This window comes from Phocoena sinus, chromosome X, assembly GCF_008692025.1.
Source record: "Phocoena sinus isolate mPhoSin1 chromosome X, mPhoSin1.pri, whole genome shotgun sequence".
Taxonomy (NCBI): Eukaryota; Metazoa; Chordata; class Mammalia; order Artiodactyla; family Phocoenidae; genus Phocoena; species Phocoena sinus.
The window spans coordinates 61,263,991-61,285,473 of record NC_045784.1 but is presented as its reverse complement, the minus strand read 5'-3'; the positions used below and the strand labels follow the sequence as shown (position 1 = coordinate 61,285,473).

General features: G+C 39.5%; 1 protein-coding gene across 18 annotated transcripts in view; it reads right to left on the bottom strand.

Moving 5' to 3' along the window:
- The window catches only part of TAF1 (TATA-box binding protein associated factor 1), a 98,640-nt gene that overhangs the window by 15,448 nt on the left and 61,709 nt on the right, over positions 1 to 21,483 (bottom strand). For 17 of the 18 annotated variants that reach the window (XM_032619595.1, XM_032619600.1, XM_032619591.1 and 14 more), the window contains 2 exons: positions 3,087 to 3,154; positions 2,630 to 2,746 (listed from right to left, as the gene is read on the bottom strand). In XM_032619595.1, coding sequence (XP_032475486.1) covers positions 2,630 to 2,746; positions 3,087 to 3,154 — 185 coding nt within the window. Of the gene's footprint in view, positions 1 to 2,629; positions 2,747 to 3,086; positions 3,155 to 20,158; positions 20,269 to 21,483 lie in introns of those variants that run through there. The other variant, XR_004348043.1, reaches the window with a different exon arrangement.

Genomic DNA, 21,483 nt, shown 5'->3' with positions numbered 1-21,483 from the left:
GTAGGAAAGCATTCTCTAAAAAGCTGGCTGAGGGTAGAAATATTATGTGGCTATTAAAAATGTTTTCAAAGACTATTTAATGAAATAAAATGCTCATGATATAATGTGAAGCGAAAACAAGACAAGATCATAATGACCAATTTCACTTTAAAAATGTGTCTATAGGGCTTCGCTGGTGGCACAGTGGTTGAGAGTCCGCCTGCCGATGCAGGGGACACAGGTTCGTGCCCCGGTCCGGGAAGATCCCACATGCCGCGGAGCAGCTGGGCCCATGAGCCATGGCCGCTGAGCCTTCACGTCCGGAGCCTGTGCTCCGCAACGGGAGAGGCCACAACAGTGAGAGGACCACATACCGCAAAAAAAAAAAAAAAAAAAAAAAAAAGTGTCTATAAACGCACACGTACACGCATTACAGATTTGAAACACGCCAAAATGTTCACAGTGGTTGGTTCTTTCTGACTGGTGGACTTGATTTTAGGTAACTTATTTATTCTGTATATTTTCCAACGTGTCCCAATGAACATGTTACTTTTATCAACAAAAAACCCACATGTGTTACTTTGCTGTTGGTTTTGTTGTTGTTGTTTTTAAAGCAAACAAACAAGGCTGATTGGGAACAGGGTTTTGGAGAAAGAGAGGCAAAACAGAATTCAAAGCATTACACTGCAAATAAACTAGTTGTGGAACAAAAGAAGAGAAAATCAGGGAATGAAACGCTATGTGGGAAAATGTAAAGCAAGCAATTTTAGAGAAAGTGTTAAGCTGAATGTATGGTGCAATACAAGCTGGGTAGAAATAGTTGAGTGAAAATACATTATTGATTACCACCATTTAGAGCTGGAAGTAAAGTACGATTACTGTCATGTTTCTACACAACAAAATTGTATTATGACAGGTTAAACTTACACAAACACACTTTAATAGCATTTGGGTTTGAGAGTAGTTATGAGTAAGGACAATCACTCATGCGCATCTTCCTCAGGTTTAGAAATAATGCACTGGGCTTTCTAATTTAAAACGTGTATATATGAGTGAAGGCAATGATCAGAGAGTGAACTGGAATAATGAAGAGGCAATACCTACACCCTACTCCTCATAGGAGATCCTCTTAACTGCACAAAACAACAGCTACTGCTCCGGAGGAAGAACAGTTGCCAGGTTTTCCTCCACCATTTGAGATAGTGTGGGAGGGGAAGGGAAGAAAGGAAGATGGCTTCTGGGTCTAAGGGTCTGACTCACCAAAAGGCTAGCCTTAGGCTGTCATAGAGCAGAGCAAACACGCCACTCAGTAGTTAAGACTCTCCTGGGGAATGATGGCTAAAACCCAGGCTTTAACTTACCACAAAGGGTCTTGTGGAAGCTGTGGGCCTATTAGCAAATAGGACCTTCCTGGGCAACAGCACTCACCCAAGCCCCCTTGACCTAATCTGCCCACACACTCCAAGAGCCTTTCCTTGTTCTGGGCCTGGAAGATGTATCTTAGGGCTCTTTATACTTGGCCCCTCAGTGGCCTAGGTTTTGGGGTGAAAGAGAGAGTAAAAGATAGATAAGGAGAGTGCATGAATGAGATATAGACAGCAATTATCCAACAGAGATCACACAGGTTGCATTATTAGTTCAGAGTGAAACCTGAACAGAATGGAAAAACGTTTTCCAGTGGGAACTAGGAGAAATACGCATTAGAATATTTGGTTAAATTTGAAAGGGCCTCTGAGAACCCTGTAGGTGACTTTCATACAGATAAGGAAATAAACATTTCCTGAATGTCTACTATGTGCTGGGCAAATGACCTTGTTTAATGTTTACAACAATCTTGAAAAGTACATTTTAGAGAAACGGAAACTGGATTAGAGGGGTTAACTTAACTTCCCAAGTGCACAAAGCTAGATAGCAGCAGAGCTAAGACTCAAACCCAGGACTGTTTTATACCAACCTTCATGTACTTTCCACTTTACCATAGTGCCTCCAATACAGTTATATTCTGGTAAGTCTTATTATTCAAATATACCAGCCCTCTGAGAGTATAGTATACATGAAAGAGACTCTTAGTATATTCAAGGGTCAGATCAGAAAGACTAAAAATTTCTTATTAATCTTGCTCTCTAGTCTTTCACATGAAAATTGAAGAATATTATAAAACATTACCTGTCTTCATTTATGGGGAGAGCGAGTCAATCCAGGAAAATGGGTGACATCTGAGCTACACTGAGATATCTCAGAAGGAATGAGTAATCAGGCATCTATAAGGCACAGGAACAATGTGGCCCATGTCTATACTCTAGGGATGTCCTAGAACCCCAATGCATGAGGCAAGGGAGCCCCAGAGACTCAAGAGAATGCCTCTGGCCATGGTAGTCAGGAATCTGGTATTCCTAAATACTGCCTAAACAACTAAGACCCCACCCCATTCATTCATCCCATATCTGTCTCTTCTGGATTCAACAAGGCTACCAAGACCCACGGCCCTCACTCACCTTAGCCTTTGAGAAGACAAGAAAGCACACGAAAGGCATATGAAGAGGAAGGACAGAGAAGAAGGGTATCTCAGTAAATACATCTGTTAACATGCTCCCAAGTTCCCAAACCAAAAAGAAAACTGTAAGAGGAGGCTTCTAGTCCTCAGACTCACCTGAGGTGTGTAAGGCCCTGGGGTCATTGGGTCCAAGCTTTCTAATTCTGCTTCCTCCAAAGCTGCTTCTTTAGCTGTGCAAATATCCTTCTCAAGTTGAGTCAAATGCTCATCATACTGAGAAATAAAATTAGTGAATTCATTCAACATTTGTTTTAGACACTGGGGATACAAAAGTTGTAAAAAGAGCAAATGAAAATCCCTGTCTTCGAAGAGCTTCTATTCTAGTGGCAGGACACATATGGTAATTAAAGTAAATAATTACATAGTTTATTAAGAACATTTAGTGCTAGGTAAGAAAATAAAGCAGGGAAGGAACTAAGGGATGTGGGCTGAGGTTTGGGGTGGGATATTACATTTTAAAACAGGATAGGCAGAGAAGGCCTCCTCATCACTCTAGGGAACAAAGGGATTCCAGAAAGCTAGATCCTAAGGGGACCTCCTCTTTACCACTTACCTCAGTCAATGTCTGGTAACAGACATTCACAATCTCCTGAGCAGTCTTGGTATACTGACTTTCAGGCCCTAAAAATGAAAAGAGAATGCCATTACCTTTGCAGACTTCAGTTCCAGAAATTTACATTCTGTCACCAGCGGTAGTGCCCCATTACCGTAGATCCGAAGAATCATGCTTCAGCTTTAACTTGCACTCTTGCTCTACTTTTGGAGGTAGAAAATTTCAAACACATACAAAAACAGAGACACTAATAAAATGAACTCCCACGTACCCATTACTCAGTGTCAATGATTATCAATACATGGTCAACCCTGTTTCATTTACACCAACTTTGACACTTCCCAAATTATTCTGAAGCAAATTGCAGCATTTCATTTCATCCATAAATTGTTCAGTATGTCTTTAAGGACTCTAAAAAAATAACTATGTATGATACTATAACGGTAGATACTTGTCACTATACATCTGTCAAAACCCACAGAATGTACAATAACCCAGAGTGAACCCTAATGTAAACTATGGACTTTGGGTGATAATGATGTGTCAATGTAGGTTCATTGATTGTAACAAATGTACCACCTTAGTGGGGGACGTTGATAACAGGGGAAGCTGAGCATGTGTAGGGGCACAGGGTATATGGGGACTCTGTACCTTCTGCTCAGTTTTGCTCTAAACTGCTCTAAAAAATAAAGTCTATTTAAAAAAACAAACAAACAACTGTATTACACCTAAAATAGTAAACAATAATTCTTTAATATTATTAAACAGCCAGTCAACATTCAAATTTCCCCAACTGTTTTACAAATGTTCTTTTACATTTGATTTTTTGGAATCATAATCCAAATAAGGTCCACACACTGCATTTGACTGATGTAAGACACTTTAATCTATTAGGTGATTCTTAACCAAACTACACAGCTCCCCATACAGTTTTGGTCACAAGTTGCAAACTGGTGGCTTGCAGGTCAATCCAATTTTATTTGGCTCACAAAAAAAACCAGTTCAGGTGGTGATCGTTTCATAACATACAGAAATGTCAAATCATTGTATTGTACACCTAGAACTAACATGCTGTTGTAGGTCAATTATACTTCAATTAAAAAAAATCACTTCAGTTTGGGAAAATGGATTGAGCTGTGCACTCATAATATATACACTTTTCTGTATGTAAACTATACCTCAATAAAAAGTTTTAAAAAAAATCTTAGTTGGCAACATTCAACAACCAAGAGATTTCATGTAAAAACCCAAATGTCTGGCTTCTCTTAAAAAAGTAAAAGATGTGGCAACACAGGGTTAACATTCTCATAATGCACCGATGGGCTGGATCTGAGTAGCAGCTGTCCCTTTTAGATAAGGCATGTGTTTCCCAGGTTACCTTGGTCCCTACCAGGTCTGCTTAATTCATTTACGCCTGGACCCTGAAGGCATCTGAGTTTTTACTCCCTGCCTTAATTGCTTTATAATATTCTTTAACATACTGTTCATTCACCTTTTCATTCATAAAACATTTTTGAGTACCTTCTAGGTGCCAGGCACTAGACACAGAAAGGAGTAAGATATAGACCATATCCTCAAGAAGTTATGGTCTAGCACAGTGAGATAGACTATAAACAAATGGGGCAATACAATGCAGTGAAAAAATCTATACAGGGCTCAGTAGAGGCACAGAGGAGGAAGTGGCCAATTCTGGGATGTAAGAAGGAAAGCAGAATTAGGAAAGGCTTCACAGAGGAGGTGACGCTTGAATTAAATGTACTATTTATCAGGATGTAAAGGATAAAAAATATACCACATGTGAAGTTTTCGTGCCATAACTACTCTGACTATTGCAAGCTATTATACAAACAAATAAGTCTCCTTCAGTTAAAATCTCTCACAAGCATAGGTCATCTGTTCTTTTATTTATTTATTTATTAAGTTATGGCTGCGCTGGGTCTTCGTTGCTGCATGCGGGCTTTCTCTAGCTGCGGTGAGTGGGGGGCTGCTCTCTTCGTTGCGGTGGGCAGTTTTCTCATTGCCGTGGCTTCTCTTGCTGCGGAGCACGAGCTCTAGGCACGCGGGCTTCAGTAATTGTAGCACTCGGGCTCAGTAGTCGTGGCTTGTGGGCTCTAGAGCACAGGCTCAGTAGTTGTGGCGCACAAGCTTAGTTGCTCCGCGGCATGTGGGATCTTCCTGGACCAGGGCACGAACCCGTGTCCCCTGCATTGGCAGGCGGATTCTTAACCACTGAGCCACCAGGGAAGTCCCAGGTCATCTATTCTTTATAAAAGATAAGTAAAGCTGTGTCCTCACACAAGCTGACTGTGCCAAACACAAACCAGAAAGGAAACGCAGTCAACCAAAAGATATTCAGGACATGTATAAAGACAGCCAGAGCTGGCTCACAGTCAAGAACAGTCTGAGTGATAAGAAGACCGAAGCTGAAGTTTCTGAGTTCTAATCTTCTAGGGCCACCAGTAGGTTGGTCCTCAAAGTACCGATGGACACAGACTGCAAAAGTTATCAGACAAGCTTTCATGTTGATAGAAATGCATGATGTTAGAGAAAACAGGCTGCATACAGGTTAGAGCCCTCCTTCACCAGGCCAGTACAACATCAGCTTATTGCAGTATCCTGGCTCTTATACCTACCTACCTGACTCATCCCTCAAACTCCAGCCTATAGAATAAGAATTCAGCTCTTCTGTTTTGAAACCTAAACATACACCAACGCTTTCAATATCTCAGTGCTCTCATAATACAAGGAAAAATTAGTTTATACATTTGCAAAGTTTTCTCTTACTTTAAACCATTTAAAAGATGTGACCTCGGGCTTCCCTGGTGGCGCAGTGGTTGGGAGTCCGCCTGCCAGTGCAGGGGACACAGGTTCGTGCCCCGGTCTGGGAAGATCCCACATGCCGCGGAGCAATGAAGCCCGTGCGCCTAGAGCCCATGCTCCATAACAAGAGAAGCCACCGCAAAGAGAAGCCCACGCACCACAACAAAGAGTAACCCCTGCTCGCTGCAACTAGAGAGAGCCTGTGTGCAGCAACGAAGACCCAATGCAGCCAAAGATAAATAAATTTGTATTAAGAAAACCCTAAAAAAGTAAAATAAATACCCACTAATAAAGCCCCCAGAATATAGAAAAATACAGTTATGTAGCTGACATACTTCTCTGTGTGTTTTGATTACTAGCTGTGTCTGTTCTCAGTTTTTGACAGTCCATGCTCTCAAGAGCTACAAGGGTTTCAGCTATTTAACTCTATTATTAACTCTATTATATGCAAAGTGGCACTGAAGTATAATATTTTGGATCAAAGATGGTGGTAGAGTTGGCAAACCACTGTTAACACCACCAAAAACGGATAAAATTACACAGATATTTTCTTAACCCTACCTATACCAGAAATTTATTTGTTTGCTCATTTATTTATTTATTTATGGCTGCACTGGGTCTTCGTTGCTGCACATGGGTGGTGAGTGGGGGCTACTCTTTGTTGTGGTGCATGGGCTTCTCATTGCGGTGGCTTCTCCTTGCGGAGCACGGGCTCTAGGCATGCAGGCTTCAGTAGTTGTGGCACGCGGGCTCAGTAGTTGTGGTGCATGGGCGTAGCTGCTCCATGGCAAGTGGGGTCTTCCTGGACCAGGGCTTGAACCCATGTCCCCTGCATTTGCAGGCGGATTCTCAACCACTGTGCCACCAGTTAAGTCCCTACACCAGAAATTCTTGAATGGAGTGGTAATGAGTGAGATCCATGAACCCCTGAAACTGTAAACAGAATTCTGTATATAATACATATTTTTCTGAGTAGAAGATCCATAGTTTTCCATCAGATTCTCAAAGGGGTCCATAACCATCTCCATAATGCTAAAAATATTGCTCTATATTCTGCAGCAATCAGGTGCTTACTAAAAGGATGATCAGGGCTTCCCTGGTGGCGCAATGGTTGAGAATCCACCTGCCAATGCAGGGGACACGGGTTCAAGCCCTGGTCCAGGAAGACCCCACGTGCCGCGGAGCAGCTAAGCCCGTGCGCCACAACCACTGAGCCTGTGCTCTAGAGCTTGCGAGCCACAACTACTGAGCCCACGTGCCACAACTACTGAAGCTTGCGTGCCTAGAACCTGTGCTCCGCAATGAGAAGCCACCACAATGAGAAGCCCGCACACCGCAATGAAGAGTAGCCCCCACTCGCCGCAACTAGAGAAAGCCCATGCACAGCAACGAAGACTCAACGCAGCCAAAAATAAATAAACAAATAAAAGTAGGATGATCAGCTTTAAGTTTCACAGCTTAGGAAGAGAAGAGTCATCCAGTGAAAAGACATACACAGACAACAGGGCCTCTGTGGGAATAATAAAGGTACTGTGGCTATTGTGGGGAAAAAGAGGAGGCAGAAACTGAATTCCAATTTCCCGGTCCCTAAAGGATTACTATACAGAAAATCAGAATTTATGAAGAGTAATTTCCAGGATGACATGAAAATGAATGTGAAAGCTAAAACTGTCTATGAATTATCACTGTGCCCTACAGGAGAACAAGTGACCCATTTGCAAAAAGAAATGTTTTTCTGAATAATTTTGTTTTTCTTCTCTCTCCTTATTTAGTAAATCATGGCAAAGCAACTGCAAATATCAAAGAAATATATTTATATTTATACTTTGCCTCATTCATAAGGATTGGCAGTAGCCTACAGAATCACATGTAATTCAAATCAAATGTCCTTAAATAGTGATAATTCCAATGACAGCTTTGGAAAGTTGATATTCCACCAAAATCAAAGAAAATTACTTTTGTCATTTCTAAGTTAATTTTCCTCTTTAGTAATGTCAGGAGAAGAGAAGAAAGTTACAAGCTTTGTGGTTCTAGTTAGAGAGGGAAAACAAGTATTATTGTTATCTAAAAGGTTTCAGAGAAAAATACCAGTTGAGTTGGTGAGCAGTCCTGTGCAACCAAGAGAAGAGGGTTTGTGATCACTCCTAAGCTCCTATTTCCTTTGAGAACATTTCCACAAATACTAAAAATAACCTTCCTCCTAAGATGAGCACTGTGCCAAAACAAGCATAAATTATTATCCTGACAGTGAACAGTGTGGGGGATATGCATGTGTTGCAATGTGAATCATTAAAATTAAAAAATAAAATCTCAGTAGCAGTAGAAAGCTTAAAAAAATCAGTGCCAGATTTAAAAAGAAAAAAAGGAAAAATGTGCACAGCTAATTCCTAAAGAAACTAGAATTACTGAATTCAATTATGCATAGTCCACAGATCCCAAAAAAGATGAGCTTGGGCCCTCCTAATTCTTAGATATTTATCTCAAACTAGGTCCAGAAAAGGTAAAAAGAGAAGTGAATCTAACCTTTCAGACTGTAGCTAGGCTCTTTACATTAGGTATGACGTAGATCAAATGCAAATTAAGATGTTTAGTTTCCAAGATAAGAGGTTTGAGCTCTCAAACCACTGTAACAGAACTTTACTCAGAATCTGGATTAGAAACTCAAGAAGCTAGAAAATCCAGAGGGGAACTGGGGTAATAAATCTCACTGGGCATGGGTAGGATTTACATTCAGGACCTACCTCATTAAAAGTCCCAAAGAATGTTAAAATACTTTTTTCCCCCAAATGGACCATTCCATTTAGCAACTTAAAAAATACACATATAGCCTTAGCTAAACACACTCATCCCATATTTCTACAATTAGAAAAACAACAATATAGACAATTCAAAACACCTTTTCTTGTAGAATAAAATTTACAACAGCCTAACTCTTCATTTTTAAGTACTTACTGGAAGCCAGGTATAGTGCTAGGCTCTGATGATACAAAGATACAAAAATAAAAAACAGAACAAAACAAACAAAAAACAAGAGATAAGTCCTTGTCCTTGATGCCCTTTCACGGCTTCATGGAAGATAAATATACACAAATTCATAATTTCAATAACATACCAAGCACTAAGGGATCATAGAGAAAGTAGCAACTGTGTCAGAGAATGAGGCAGTGTTAAAGAACACTTCTTTGAAACTGTTTTCATCAGGTCAACAGTGATATGCTAACTGCCAAATCCACTCAACATTTTTCAGACTCAACCCTAGAAGTGCTATGTTACATATGCAATTGACGTTCACTTCTTTTCCTTGAAATTCTCTAAGCCCGAGCTTCTACTGCACCACACTTCACTTTTTCTGGGTACTCCACCTCTTTCTTTGACCGTTAGTTCATTCAACAGATATTTACCGAGTGTTCACTATGTGCCAAGAATTATCCTACACACTGGGGATATGAGACAGACATGGTTCCTGCCTCCATGGAGCTTAGAGCAATCACTTTTATTAGATTTAGGCCATTTTTCTTTCTGTGCCCATTTTTCTTTCTATACTCTTTGCCTAACTCTACATGATGCCAACTGTAATAGCTTATATAGAATAAACGTGGGGAAGTTAACATTGATTTATATCCTTCATGGTAATAAGGTTTTGTTTTGTTTCTCCTGGCACCACAGAAAACACACTGCCTTGACAATACATTACAGAAACTCCCAGGCTGACAGAAAGCCTATTTTTCTATATCTCCTTTTTCTTTTAATAAATAATAAATAATAATTTTTATTTTCCCAAATGCTGTTTTTGGAAATGTGGGCTTTGTTGTAGCCTTAACACTTTCTGGTGCATATTTGTTTTCTAGCATATTATCTCACTCACCATAAGTACAGGACTTTCAATGAGATGATGCCTTGTAACAGACTGCTATATCACTATTTACTAGCTCAATACAGTACATAAGAGAAGAGGGCTAGTAACTTATGGACATCCTATGTCTATTCCCTATCAAACTCAAGCAGATAATGAATTCTTGAACAACAAACAAGTATTCTCACAGAAATGAAATGTCAAAAGACAATTATCACTGGGCAATCTCCCTCTACTTCAGCCACAGTATTTATTTATACACACACACACACACACACAATTTTATTGAGGTATAGTTGATTTATATATTAGTTTCAGGTGTACAACATAGTAATTCAAAATCTTTATCGATTATACTCCATTTAATTATAAAATATTGGTTGTATTCCCTGTGCCATACAATATATCACTGTACCCTTTTTATACATAGTAGCAGCCACAGTATTTTTTAAAATTGAAGTACAGTTGATTTACAATGTTGTGAGTTTCAGGTGTCCAGCAAAGTGATTCCATTTTACATCTATATATATCTATTCTTTCCTGATTCTTTTTCATTATAGATTATTATAAGATATTGAATATAGTTCCCTGTACTATACAGTAGGTCCTTGTTGATTATCTATTTTATATACAGTACTGTGTACCTGTTAATCCCAAACTCCTAATTTATCCCTCTCCCCACCTTCCCCCTTTGTTAATTGTAAATTTGTTTTCTACGTCTGTGAGTCTATTTCTGTTTTGTAAGTAAGTTCTTTTGTATCATGTTTTTAGATCCACAAAAAAGTGATATCATATGATCTTTGTCTTTCGCTGTCTGACTTACTACATTTAGTATGATAATCTCCAGGTCCATCCCATGTTGCTACAAATGGCATTACTTCATTCTTTTTTATGGCTGAGTAATATTCAATTGTGTGTATGTATGTGTGTATATATATATTACATCTTCTTTACCCATTCATCTGTTGATGGACATTGCTTCCATGTCTTAGCTACTGTAAATAGTGCTGCTATGAACACTGGGGTGCGTGTATCTTTTTTTTTCCTCGCCGTGTCGTGCAGCATATGGGATCTTAGTTCCCTGACAAGGGATTGAACTCGTGCTCCCTGCAGTGGAAGCATGGAGTCTTAACCACTGGACCACCAGGGAAGTCCCCTTGCATGTATCTTTTTGAATTAGAGTTTTCACCTTTTCCAGATAAATGCCCAGGAGTGGAGTTGCTGGATCATATGGTAACTCTATTTTTAGTTTTTTTTAAGGAACCTCCATACTGTTCTCCATAGCAAGCAGCCACAGTATTTTTAAAAGCAAAGTAGAAATCCAATTTAGATTTTTTTTCCAGAAACATTCAAAATGATATTCAGTTCACTCTTTTGCCTTTTTGAGTCACATATGAACAGATTTTATTTAAACAAGATCACATACTTAAAAATTGTCCATAATATAATGTCAACTGAAAAAAGAAAATTATAGAACAGAATATATGCTTTCATTTGTCAAAAAAAGAAAAAGTATATGGTGTGTACAGAAAAAGGCCCAGAATGCTTCACACCAAAACTAACACTACTCTGGAGAATGGGATGGGTAAAGGGGAAGGACAGGGAGATTTCTCCTTTTCACTATATACAATTCTATATGGTCTGATTTTTTTTAATGCACATGTAACATTTTTATGATGGAAAATTTTAGTTTAAGTTATATACTTGAATTTTACAGAAATAATTTGGCAAAGATTTTAAAACACTGATAATAATCTCCAGTGTTGGACAGGCTGTAGGGAAACAGGCATTCTCCTTCACTGTTATTTTTATTATAAACAGGTACAGACAGCCCTTTTGGAACACAATTTTAGAACATCAAAATTTCCTACAAAAATATTCCTACAAATGTGCAAGGATATCAATTATGATACATATTTATGCTATGGAATACATTAAAAAGAATGATAGAGATCTCTATGTACTAACAATAAGACAGGATCAGTAAAGATGTCAATTCTCCCCAAACTGATCTATAGGTTTAACTCAATTCCTATCAAAATCCCAGCAAGACATTTTTGTAGATATAGACAAGATTCTTCTAAAATTTACATGGAAAGGCTAAAGAATAAGAGAACAATTTAGAAAAAGAATAAAGTGAAAGGAATCACTCTACCTGATGATAAGACTTACTACATAGCTACAGTAATCACGGCAATGTGCAGAGGGACAGATACGTAGGTCAGCGGAACAAAGTAAACCCAGAAACAGACCCACACATTTAACTGATTTTTTACAAAGGTGCTCACAGCAACTCACTGGAGTAACAGTCTTCTCAACCAACAATAATGGAACAATTGGACATCCACAGGCAAAAAGAAAATGAACCTCAACCTAAATCTCATGCCATATATAAAAATAAGTTCAAAATGGATCATGGGGCTTCCCTGGTGGCACAGTGGTTAAGAATCTGCCTGCCAATGCAGGGGACACGGGTTCAAGCCCTGGTCCGGGAAGTTCCCACATTCCGTGGAGCAACTAAGCCCGTGCACCACAACTACTGAGCCTGCGCTCTAGAGCCTGTGAGCCACAACTAATGAGCCCACGCGCCACAACTACTGAAGCCCGTGTGCCTAGAGCCTGTGCTCTGCAACGAGAAGCCACTGCAATGAGAAGCCCGTGCACTGCAACAAAAAGTAGCCCCCGCTCGCCACAACTAGAAAAAGCCCGCGTGCAGCAATGAAGACCCAAGGCAGCCAAAAATAAATAGATTAATTTAAAAAAATGGATCATGGATTTAAATGTACAACAATAAGAGAAAACCTTTGTGATCTTAGGTTAAGCAAAGTCTTCTTAGAGACATACTGGAAGCACAGTCCAAAAAGAAAAAACTGATAAATTGGATTTCATCAAAATTAAACATTTATGCTCTTCCAAAGTTACTGTCAAAAGACTGAAAAGACACAGGCTAGAAAAAAATCTTTGTAAATCATATATCTAGGGACTTCCTGGTGGTGTAGTGGTTAAGAATCTGCCTGCCAATGCAGGGGACACGGGTTCGAACCCTGGTCCAGGAAGACCCCACATGCCACGAAGCAACTAAGCCTGTGCGTCACAACTACTGAGCCTGTGCTCTAGAGCTCGTGAGACACAACTACTGAAGCCCGCGTGCTGCAACTACTGAAGCCCGTGAGCCTAGAGCCTGTGCTCCACCAACAAGAGAAGCCACTGCAATGAGAAGCACGCGCACCGTAATGAAAGAGTAGCCCCTGCTTGCCGCAACGAGAGAAAGACCACAAGAAGCAACGCAGCCAAAAAAAAAAAGTCATATATCTAATAAAGGACATACCTAGAATATATAAAGAACCCTCAAAACTCATTAATCATAAGAAAACAACGCAATTAAAACCAGGGCAAAGAAACGAACAGACGCTTCACCAAAGAAGATATATGGATGGCAAATAATCACATGAAAAGACGTTTAACATCAACAGCCATTAAGGGAATGCAAGGTAAAAACACAATGAGATAGATGAATGGATACAATTTTTTAAACCAGTGGTAATACTAAATACTGTGGAGAAACGATGATTCATAATTGTTGGTGGGAACGCAACATGGTACGGGCACTCTGGAAGAGTACAGCAGTTTCTCACAAAACCACACATACGGGCTTCCCTGGTGGCGCAGTGGTTGGGCGTCCACCTGCCGATGCAGGGGACGCAGGTTCGTGCCCCCGTCCGGGAAGATCCCACATGCCGCGGAGCGGCTGGGCCCGTGAGCCATGTCCGCTGAGCCTGCGCTCCGCAACGGGAGAGGCCACAGCAGTGAGAGGCCCGCGTACCACAAAAAAACAAACAAACAAAAAAAAAAAACCACACATACATCTACCATCATATTCTTAAGTATTTATTCCAGAGAAATGAAAATTTATATTCACACAAAATCCTGTATACTAATGTTCACAGGAGCTTTATTCATAAGCAAAATACTGGAAAACTGAATGTCTTTCAATGACTGAATGGTTGAACAAACTCTAGTGAGATGGAACACTACTCAACAATTTAAAAAATGAACTACTGACACATACAATAATTTTGATGGATCTCAAGAGAATTATATTTAGTGAAAAAAATCAATCTCAAAAATATTATATTATTCTTTATATAACATGCTCAAGTTTCAAAACCATAGAGATGGAGAAGAGCAAAGAGGTTGCCAGGGAACAAGGAGAATGGTGGGTGCACGTGGAGGGACATGGATGCGAAGGGGTAGCGTCAGGGAGTTCTTTTGTGATGACAGACCAGTTCTAAACCTTGATGGTGGTGGTGTGATGGCATAAAACTGCATAAAACTATCCACATGCACAAATGAATATAGATTTTTTTAAAGGTGCAAACTGAATAAGGTCTGTAATCTAGTTAATGGTAATGCATCAATATCAATTTCCTGATTTTGATATTGAACCACAGCTATGTAAGATGTCACCATTGGAGGAAGGTGGGTGAAGGGTATACAGGACTCTACACTATTTTTGTAATTTCTTGAGTCTAAAATTATTTCAAAATGGAAGCTTAAAAAAGAGGATCAGGATATATTCATGAGCAGAGAGCAAATTACAGAATAATTATCTATAAAAATGACAATTTTTGTAAAAAAAAACCCCAAAGTTAAAAACTATTTATGTGTAATTACTTAACATGTTTTGTGTAAGTACAGAAAAAAGTATAGACGGGGCTTCCTTGGTGGCGCAGTGGTTGAGAGTCCGCCTGCCGATGCAGGGGACACGGGTTCGTGCCCCGGTCCAGGAAGATCCCACATGCCACGGAGTGGCTGGGCCCATGAGCCATGGCTGCTGAGCCTGTGCGTCTGGAGCCCGTGCTCCGCAACAGGAGAGTCCACAACAGTGAGAGGCCCGCGTACCGCAAAAAAAGAAAAAAAAAAGTACAGACGGATACACACCAAACTGTTACCTCTAGGGAATAAAACTATGGGAGATAGGAGCGGGAGGGCAGGAACAAGCTTTTTTTTTTTTTTTTTTCCAGGAGAAGGATGGATTTACCACTTGCAGCAAGTAAGGAGAACAATGGGGATCTTTCCCAAAGCAGTGTCTCCGGAAGATGCTTTAATATTTAATTCTATCTATTTCTGTATTGTTTGACCTTTTTCTAAGTATGAATTATTAAAGAGGTCTATCTGACAGGAATGTGAATGATAGGTTAGAAAGAGATAAGTCTAAAGGCTGGGACACTGGCCAGGTGACTACTTATTGTAATAATCTAGGCAAAATATAATGAGGGTTTTAGTGATATGCTTGAAGTTGGGGATTTAGTCAAGGGAAAGAATCAAAAATAACTCTGAGGTTTCCAGATGTAGCTACTCAGTGACGCTAGTACCCCATTCAACCCAGACTGGAAACAGTAAAGGAGTGAGTCAAGTAAGGGACAGAGGGAGAAAACTGGAATAGAGAAAGGTTGGAAGAACACTCAGTTTGAAGCATGTTTCAAGTTCCACTGGGACATCCAACAGGAAATGTTCAGCAGGTGGTTGGGATATAATACAGATCTTTCCCCAGAATAGAGCTGAGAGTCATCAGGGAAGAGGTAGTAATTAAAGTTGTAGGAACAGGCAGAAGAACATTCAGTAAAGGAGATTGAAAAGGAATGGTCAAAGAGGTAGGAGGAAAGTAAGAGCTGAAAGTTGTTATGCAGCCAATTATACTACAGTTTCAAGGAAGAAATGGTCAGTAATGTCAAATACTGGGGTGAGATCAAGATAAGGACTTGAAAAGTGCCCACTATACCAGGCAATTATGTAATACTGTTCACTTGGTATGCCGGGCAGGGTAGAACCAGATTAAAGCTAAGTGAGGCATGAATGGCAGGTAAAGAATAGGAGAGAAACGTTACATATTCGTTTAAAAAAAAAAGAAATCCTCATCCATGATACAACATGGATGGTTGAACCTTGGAAACATTATGCAAAGTGAAATACAAGCCAGACACAAAAGGACAAATATTCTATGTACTGTATGATTCTATTCATATGAGGTACCTAGAAGAGGCAAATTCACAGACAGAAAGTAGCACAGAAGTTACCAAGAACTGGGGGAATGGGAGAATGTGGTTACTGTTTAATGGGTACTGAGTTTCTGTCTGGGATGATGAAAAGGTTCTGGAAATGGATAGTGGTGATGGTTGCACAACACTGTGAGTGTACTTAATGCCACTGAATTGTAAACTTAAAAATGGTTAAAAAAGGTAAATTTTTATGTTGTGTAGATTTTACCATTTTTACGATCAAAAGAGATTTTATTCTCTTCAATGATGTGAGAGACTGAACTTGTATGTAGGAATACGTATACCTTGGCCCCAATCTAAGGAGAGTCACTGACAGAAAAAAAGAAAACCTTAATATTTATTAATGGCCAAACTTACAGAGTAGTCTCAAGGACAGACTCAGAAACTAGTATACAGAAATACTTTAAGCATTATATTAACCTACGAACAATACTATTCTTCAAACTGATTGAAACCTTTAGATTTAATAATCACTTTGGGGGTGGGGAGCACATGTACAACAGTAGCAAAACTTTTAAATTAACTAGGAATAGGGACTTCCCTGGTGGCGCAGTGGTTAAGAATCTGACTGCCGATGCAGGGGAAAGGGGTTCGATCCCTGGTCCGGGAAGATCCCACATGTTGTGGAGCAACTACACCCGTGCGCCACGACTACTGAGCCCACGCACCGCAACTACTGAAGCCCACGCGCCTAGAGCCCGTGCTCTGCAATGAGAGAAGCCACTGCAATGAGAAGTCTGCGCACCGCAATGAAGAGTAGCCCCTGCTCGCTGCAACTAGAGAAAGCCCACGTGCAGCAACAAAGACCCAACGCAGCCAAAATTAAAATAAATTTATAAATTAATTAATTAACTAGGGAAAAACTCAACAAGAAAAAAGTAGATGCTCAATAGCAACAAAAACTATAAAACATACAGAAATAAACAAAAGATTCCTAGAAATTATACAAAAAACCTAGAAGTCTTTGTTGGGGGAGGTAAAAGAAAATCTGAATAAATGAAGAAACATGAGCTCCTAGATGAAGAAGCGTATTATTATACAAATATACACTCTCTTCAAATTAATCCACAAATTAAAATGTCAATATTATCTACCTACCTACCTACCTATCTATTTATGGACAAGATAGAATCTAACAAAAATGATCCTAGAGTGTATTTTAGGGTACTTGGGTGAAGACAGTCTAGCAGAGGAATTTAAGATGATAAAAGTCTGAATGATGATCACAGTGATACTATCTGGTGGTAACAGTGCAGACTGGATAAACAAACACATAAAACAAAATAGAAAGCTCCAAAATAGGTTCAAGAATATATATAAGAATTTAGTATATGATAAAGGTGGTATTTTGTACTAATGTAGAAAAGGACAGACTGTTCCATAAATACAACTTGAACACTTTGGCTAATCCTTTGGAAAAGAAAATAAGTTAGATATTTACCTTATACCTTAGATTCTATTTTTAAAAATCAATAAACATTCAAACGTTTAAAATGTTATATGTATTAGAAAAAAATATAGTTGGATATCTTGGGGGTAGGGAAGGTCTCTTAAACAATTATACCAAAGATAGAAATCATAAAGGCAAAGACTGATAAATGTAACTACATAAAAATGAAGTTTCTATATGTCAGAAAATACCATAAACCTAAAAGACCTCTGGGCATGATAGAGTAACTGCTATTGGACTAGCCTTCCCACTGTAACCAGAAAACTGGAGAAAACACATGAAACAACTGTTTCCAACCAGGAAGTATATTGAGAGAAAGGAAATAAAGGACGTGAGCCCTATAATTGTCCTTAGCTTTCTGCCGAACCCAAGAAAAGCACAGCTAAGTCTTGCTAAGCCATAGAGCCAGATAGTGGAGTCTGAGGAGGCTAAAACATCTGTAAACTGCAGGACAGATCTGGAGAGAAGAGAACTCCACAGAAAAATAACCTAAGATCTTCGCAGTTTACCTTACATTTAAATCAAACGTTAAGTATTAATGGCTCTGCCAACGATTTAAGACTTTGTGGCTTTGTTAAGACCAGTAAAAAATGTGGGCTGTGTTTTTCAGACAGGATTTCTTTATCTGTATAACTCTCTCACTGACATGGAATGTTGTGTGCCTTTTAAAACTATTGCAAATAGTTCCAATCCCAAGTTTTGGGTTTCCTTGATTATTAACATTCCTTCAAATGTAATTTGAACATGAACAGAGGCTCTGAGATTGATTCAGTACCTATGTGGTATCTGGAAGGCCTAAAGGCCTAAACTCCAATATCAGTGTGCAGTCCATCACCACCACCTGAAGTACAAGACTGTGTCCTCCAATGTGTACTGCATACTTCCAGATGCAGTTTCATCTGGAGTATTACTTATCTTCCACTTGTTGCCCAATGATAACCTTAGTGTTAAGCATTCTAGCTATGTACAATATAGCTCATGTGTCATATACATGATAATACAGGATAAGTCAATGAAGGTATATAAAATGCTATGGAAATACGCCACTATGCAGTGTGATATTATGTGTGAAGGATCTGAATGGAAAGAGTCAAAATAATGTTAACTAGAGATACCATTCTAGTAATTTTGGTTAGTAAAATTTTTTGAAATAAAAATTTTAAAGCAGGGAATAGAGTCCACATGGACTTTGTTACTGGCTCCGGACGCGCAGGCTCAGCAGCCATGGCCCACGGGCCCAGCCGCTCTGCGGCATGTGGGATCCTCCCGGACCAGGGCATGAACCCGTGTCCCCTGCATTGGCAGGCGGACTCCCAACCACTGCGCCACCAGGGAAGGCCCTGTTACTGTTAATTAGAAACAGAGGCAGGTTCGTATCTGGCCAAACCAACAGTTTTAAACAAAAGTATTATTTTGTGTATAGTACCTGATGGTAGGAAACATCTCATATGTGCCTTCAACTCCATGATGGGTGTCCTTTTAGTATAAAAAATGTGACATTTCTTATCTCATGACACCATTTACCCTTACAGCCCTATTCAGAGGTTTCTTACACTCTCACCCACTGGTTAAGGATGGGGGGAAGACAACGTTCCAGGCTGTCCACTGCTACTACCAAATTATTATTTACTTCCCCTTGGGGAAAAGAAAAAAATCCCTCCTACTTTGAGGCTTGTTTTCTACTATGCCAGAGGTTGAAAACCAGCTGCCTTGGAGCCAGATTTGGCCTGCAGATAGATGTTTTTATTTGGCTTGCACAGTTAAAAAAATTTTTTTAACTATTTGCAAATATGTAAAAATTGGGAAATGTCATACACACAAAAATCCAGACTTTCAGCTTCTCCTGAAAAATTAAGATACCTAGTGACACTGTATACTCATCTCCTTAGGAAAACAATCAGATGTAGTAAAGTACAAGCCTCTTCAGATGGAATATGTACTCTTCCAGTTTACCACAATCCACACCTGGCCCACCTCACTCATTTACATTACTTGCCTGGCCCCTATAGGCCACCTGAGTCTGAGATCTTTGCTCTTCACCTTTACTCACCATCATTAATCTACTCACATTCACCAAGAACTTGCACACCTGGCACAATCTTCTTGGCTCCAAATCTCTCCCCATCATGGTGGGTTACTCTAACATTTACATGTACCACCCATCCAAAATCCTTGCAAATCCTCATGCCAATGGTTCGCACCTCCACTCCAGCCAAACATATCCACGACTATATCCAGAATGTTGTCTTTACTAAAAACTGCTTCACCTCTGAAAGTTTCAATGCCAACATCCTACACTTCCTTATCACAGCCTTGTATCTGTCTAGTTTTTTCATTCTCTCTCTCTGATCTCAAGGAAACTTGCATCCCCATTAACTCCTGTCTCTATCAAGCCTCTCCTGGCTTTAGTTCAAAAACTAAGGCAATGTGTAGCAGTATACTGAAGAAAGCTATAGGATCACTGTCATTTATCTTTCTTCATCAGCAGTTTTACTTGAAGATGGAGGTGAGTGTGGGGGAGGGGGAGGATATAAAATAATTTGGTAAGAAATTTGAAACATGTTAAAGTACAAAGAGATTCCGCCTGATACAAAATCAGTATAAATTTAAAAGATAAAACATGAATTGCCAAAGAAACTTCAAGCTTTTGTAAAGCTGCTTTGGGATACTCCCCCCAAACTAGAGGCTGTGTAGTCATAATTCTCTGCTATAAAGGGACCTTTGGTGACAAAGTTTGAGAAGCTCAACGATCAACTTTTTTTTTTCTTGCTAACACTGTCAATTCCCGATCTTTGCGACACATCCAAAAACAAAATCCCAATCCTGAATCAATTCTACCATCTGCCTTGTTTCCTCATGTGGTTTGATGAGCACTGACAAGTTACCCAACTGTGCCAATTGATGCTGTTATAAAGATGAATGATCTCCAACTTCAGCTGGACCCTCAAAGGCTGCTCAATATTTCTGAAACGTCTCTAAGTCAGCTCCTTTTCAAATTTCCTACAAGAGATAATTCAAACCCTTATCTACATTTCTCTTCAAATTCTCTCTCCCACCACCTCACCCACTCTTAGCAAAAGACCCCATTTGCTACTTTGCAGAGAAAATGAGAGGCTACTGGGCAGAAACTTTCTCAATGTTTACATTCCCATTCTCATAGGGAGCTTATCTTATATTCTTATTTTTCTTCTCTTTCACCTATACAAACATCCCCTCTGTCCAACTGCCTTCGTCCCCTCCAAAACACTGATTACAGTCTTCCGTCTTCCCTTCACGGGCAAATTTCAGTCTCTACTTAATTCTTATTCATTTATATCCTCTGTAGTCTGGCTTTTGATTCTACCACTGCACTGAAATAGCTCTTCTAATGACCGTTCTCTTTGGTCTTCTCCGTAGCACTTGACCTGTTGGCCATTTTCCTCTTCTCTTGGTTTCCAGGACATTACTCTCTTCTGGTTTTCCTTCTTTCATTCTGGTCACTCCTCAGTATTCTCCACCTGATCCCTTAAATGTTGATTTGGTATTTGTCGAGTATATTCTCATCCTACATTCTCTCTTAACAGTGGGTCTTAACTTTTTTGAGTCACATACAACTTTCGTAGTATGATAAAGCTATGGTCTGAAAAACATACAACCATATTTCACCTACAGCATCAGGGGGTTCAAGGAATGTACCCTACTCCCTATTTGAGCTCATCTACTTGTATCTTTATATGCTGATGATTTGAAAAAATATCCATATGTACAAATAGTACAGACTTCTCTTCTGAGCTTTGGACCTCTATATAGCTAACTACCTACTGAAAGTCTTCACTTGGATGTCCTACCTTAATACAATATAGCCCAAATTGAACTCTACCACTTTTCTCCAAAACCACTCCTCCTATATTTTCTATTATAGTCAGCCCTCTGTATCCACAGGTTTTGCAACCATGGAAATCAACCAACTGTAGGTCGAAAATATTTGCAAAAAAAAATTCCAGAAAGTTCCAAAGAGCAAAACTTGATTTTCTTGCACACTGGCAACTATTCACATTGTATTTATAACTACTTACACAGCATTTACATCGTATTGGGTATTGTAGGTAATCTAGAGATGATTTAAAGTATATGGGAGGATGTGTGTAGGTTATATGCAAATACTATGCCATTTTATGTAAGTGCCTTGAACATCTGCAGATTTTGGTATCCATGGGAGTCATGGAACCAATCCCC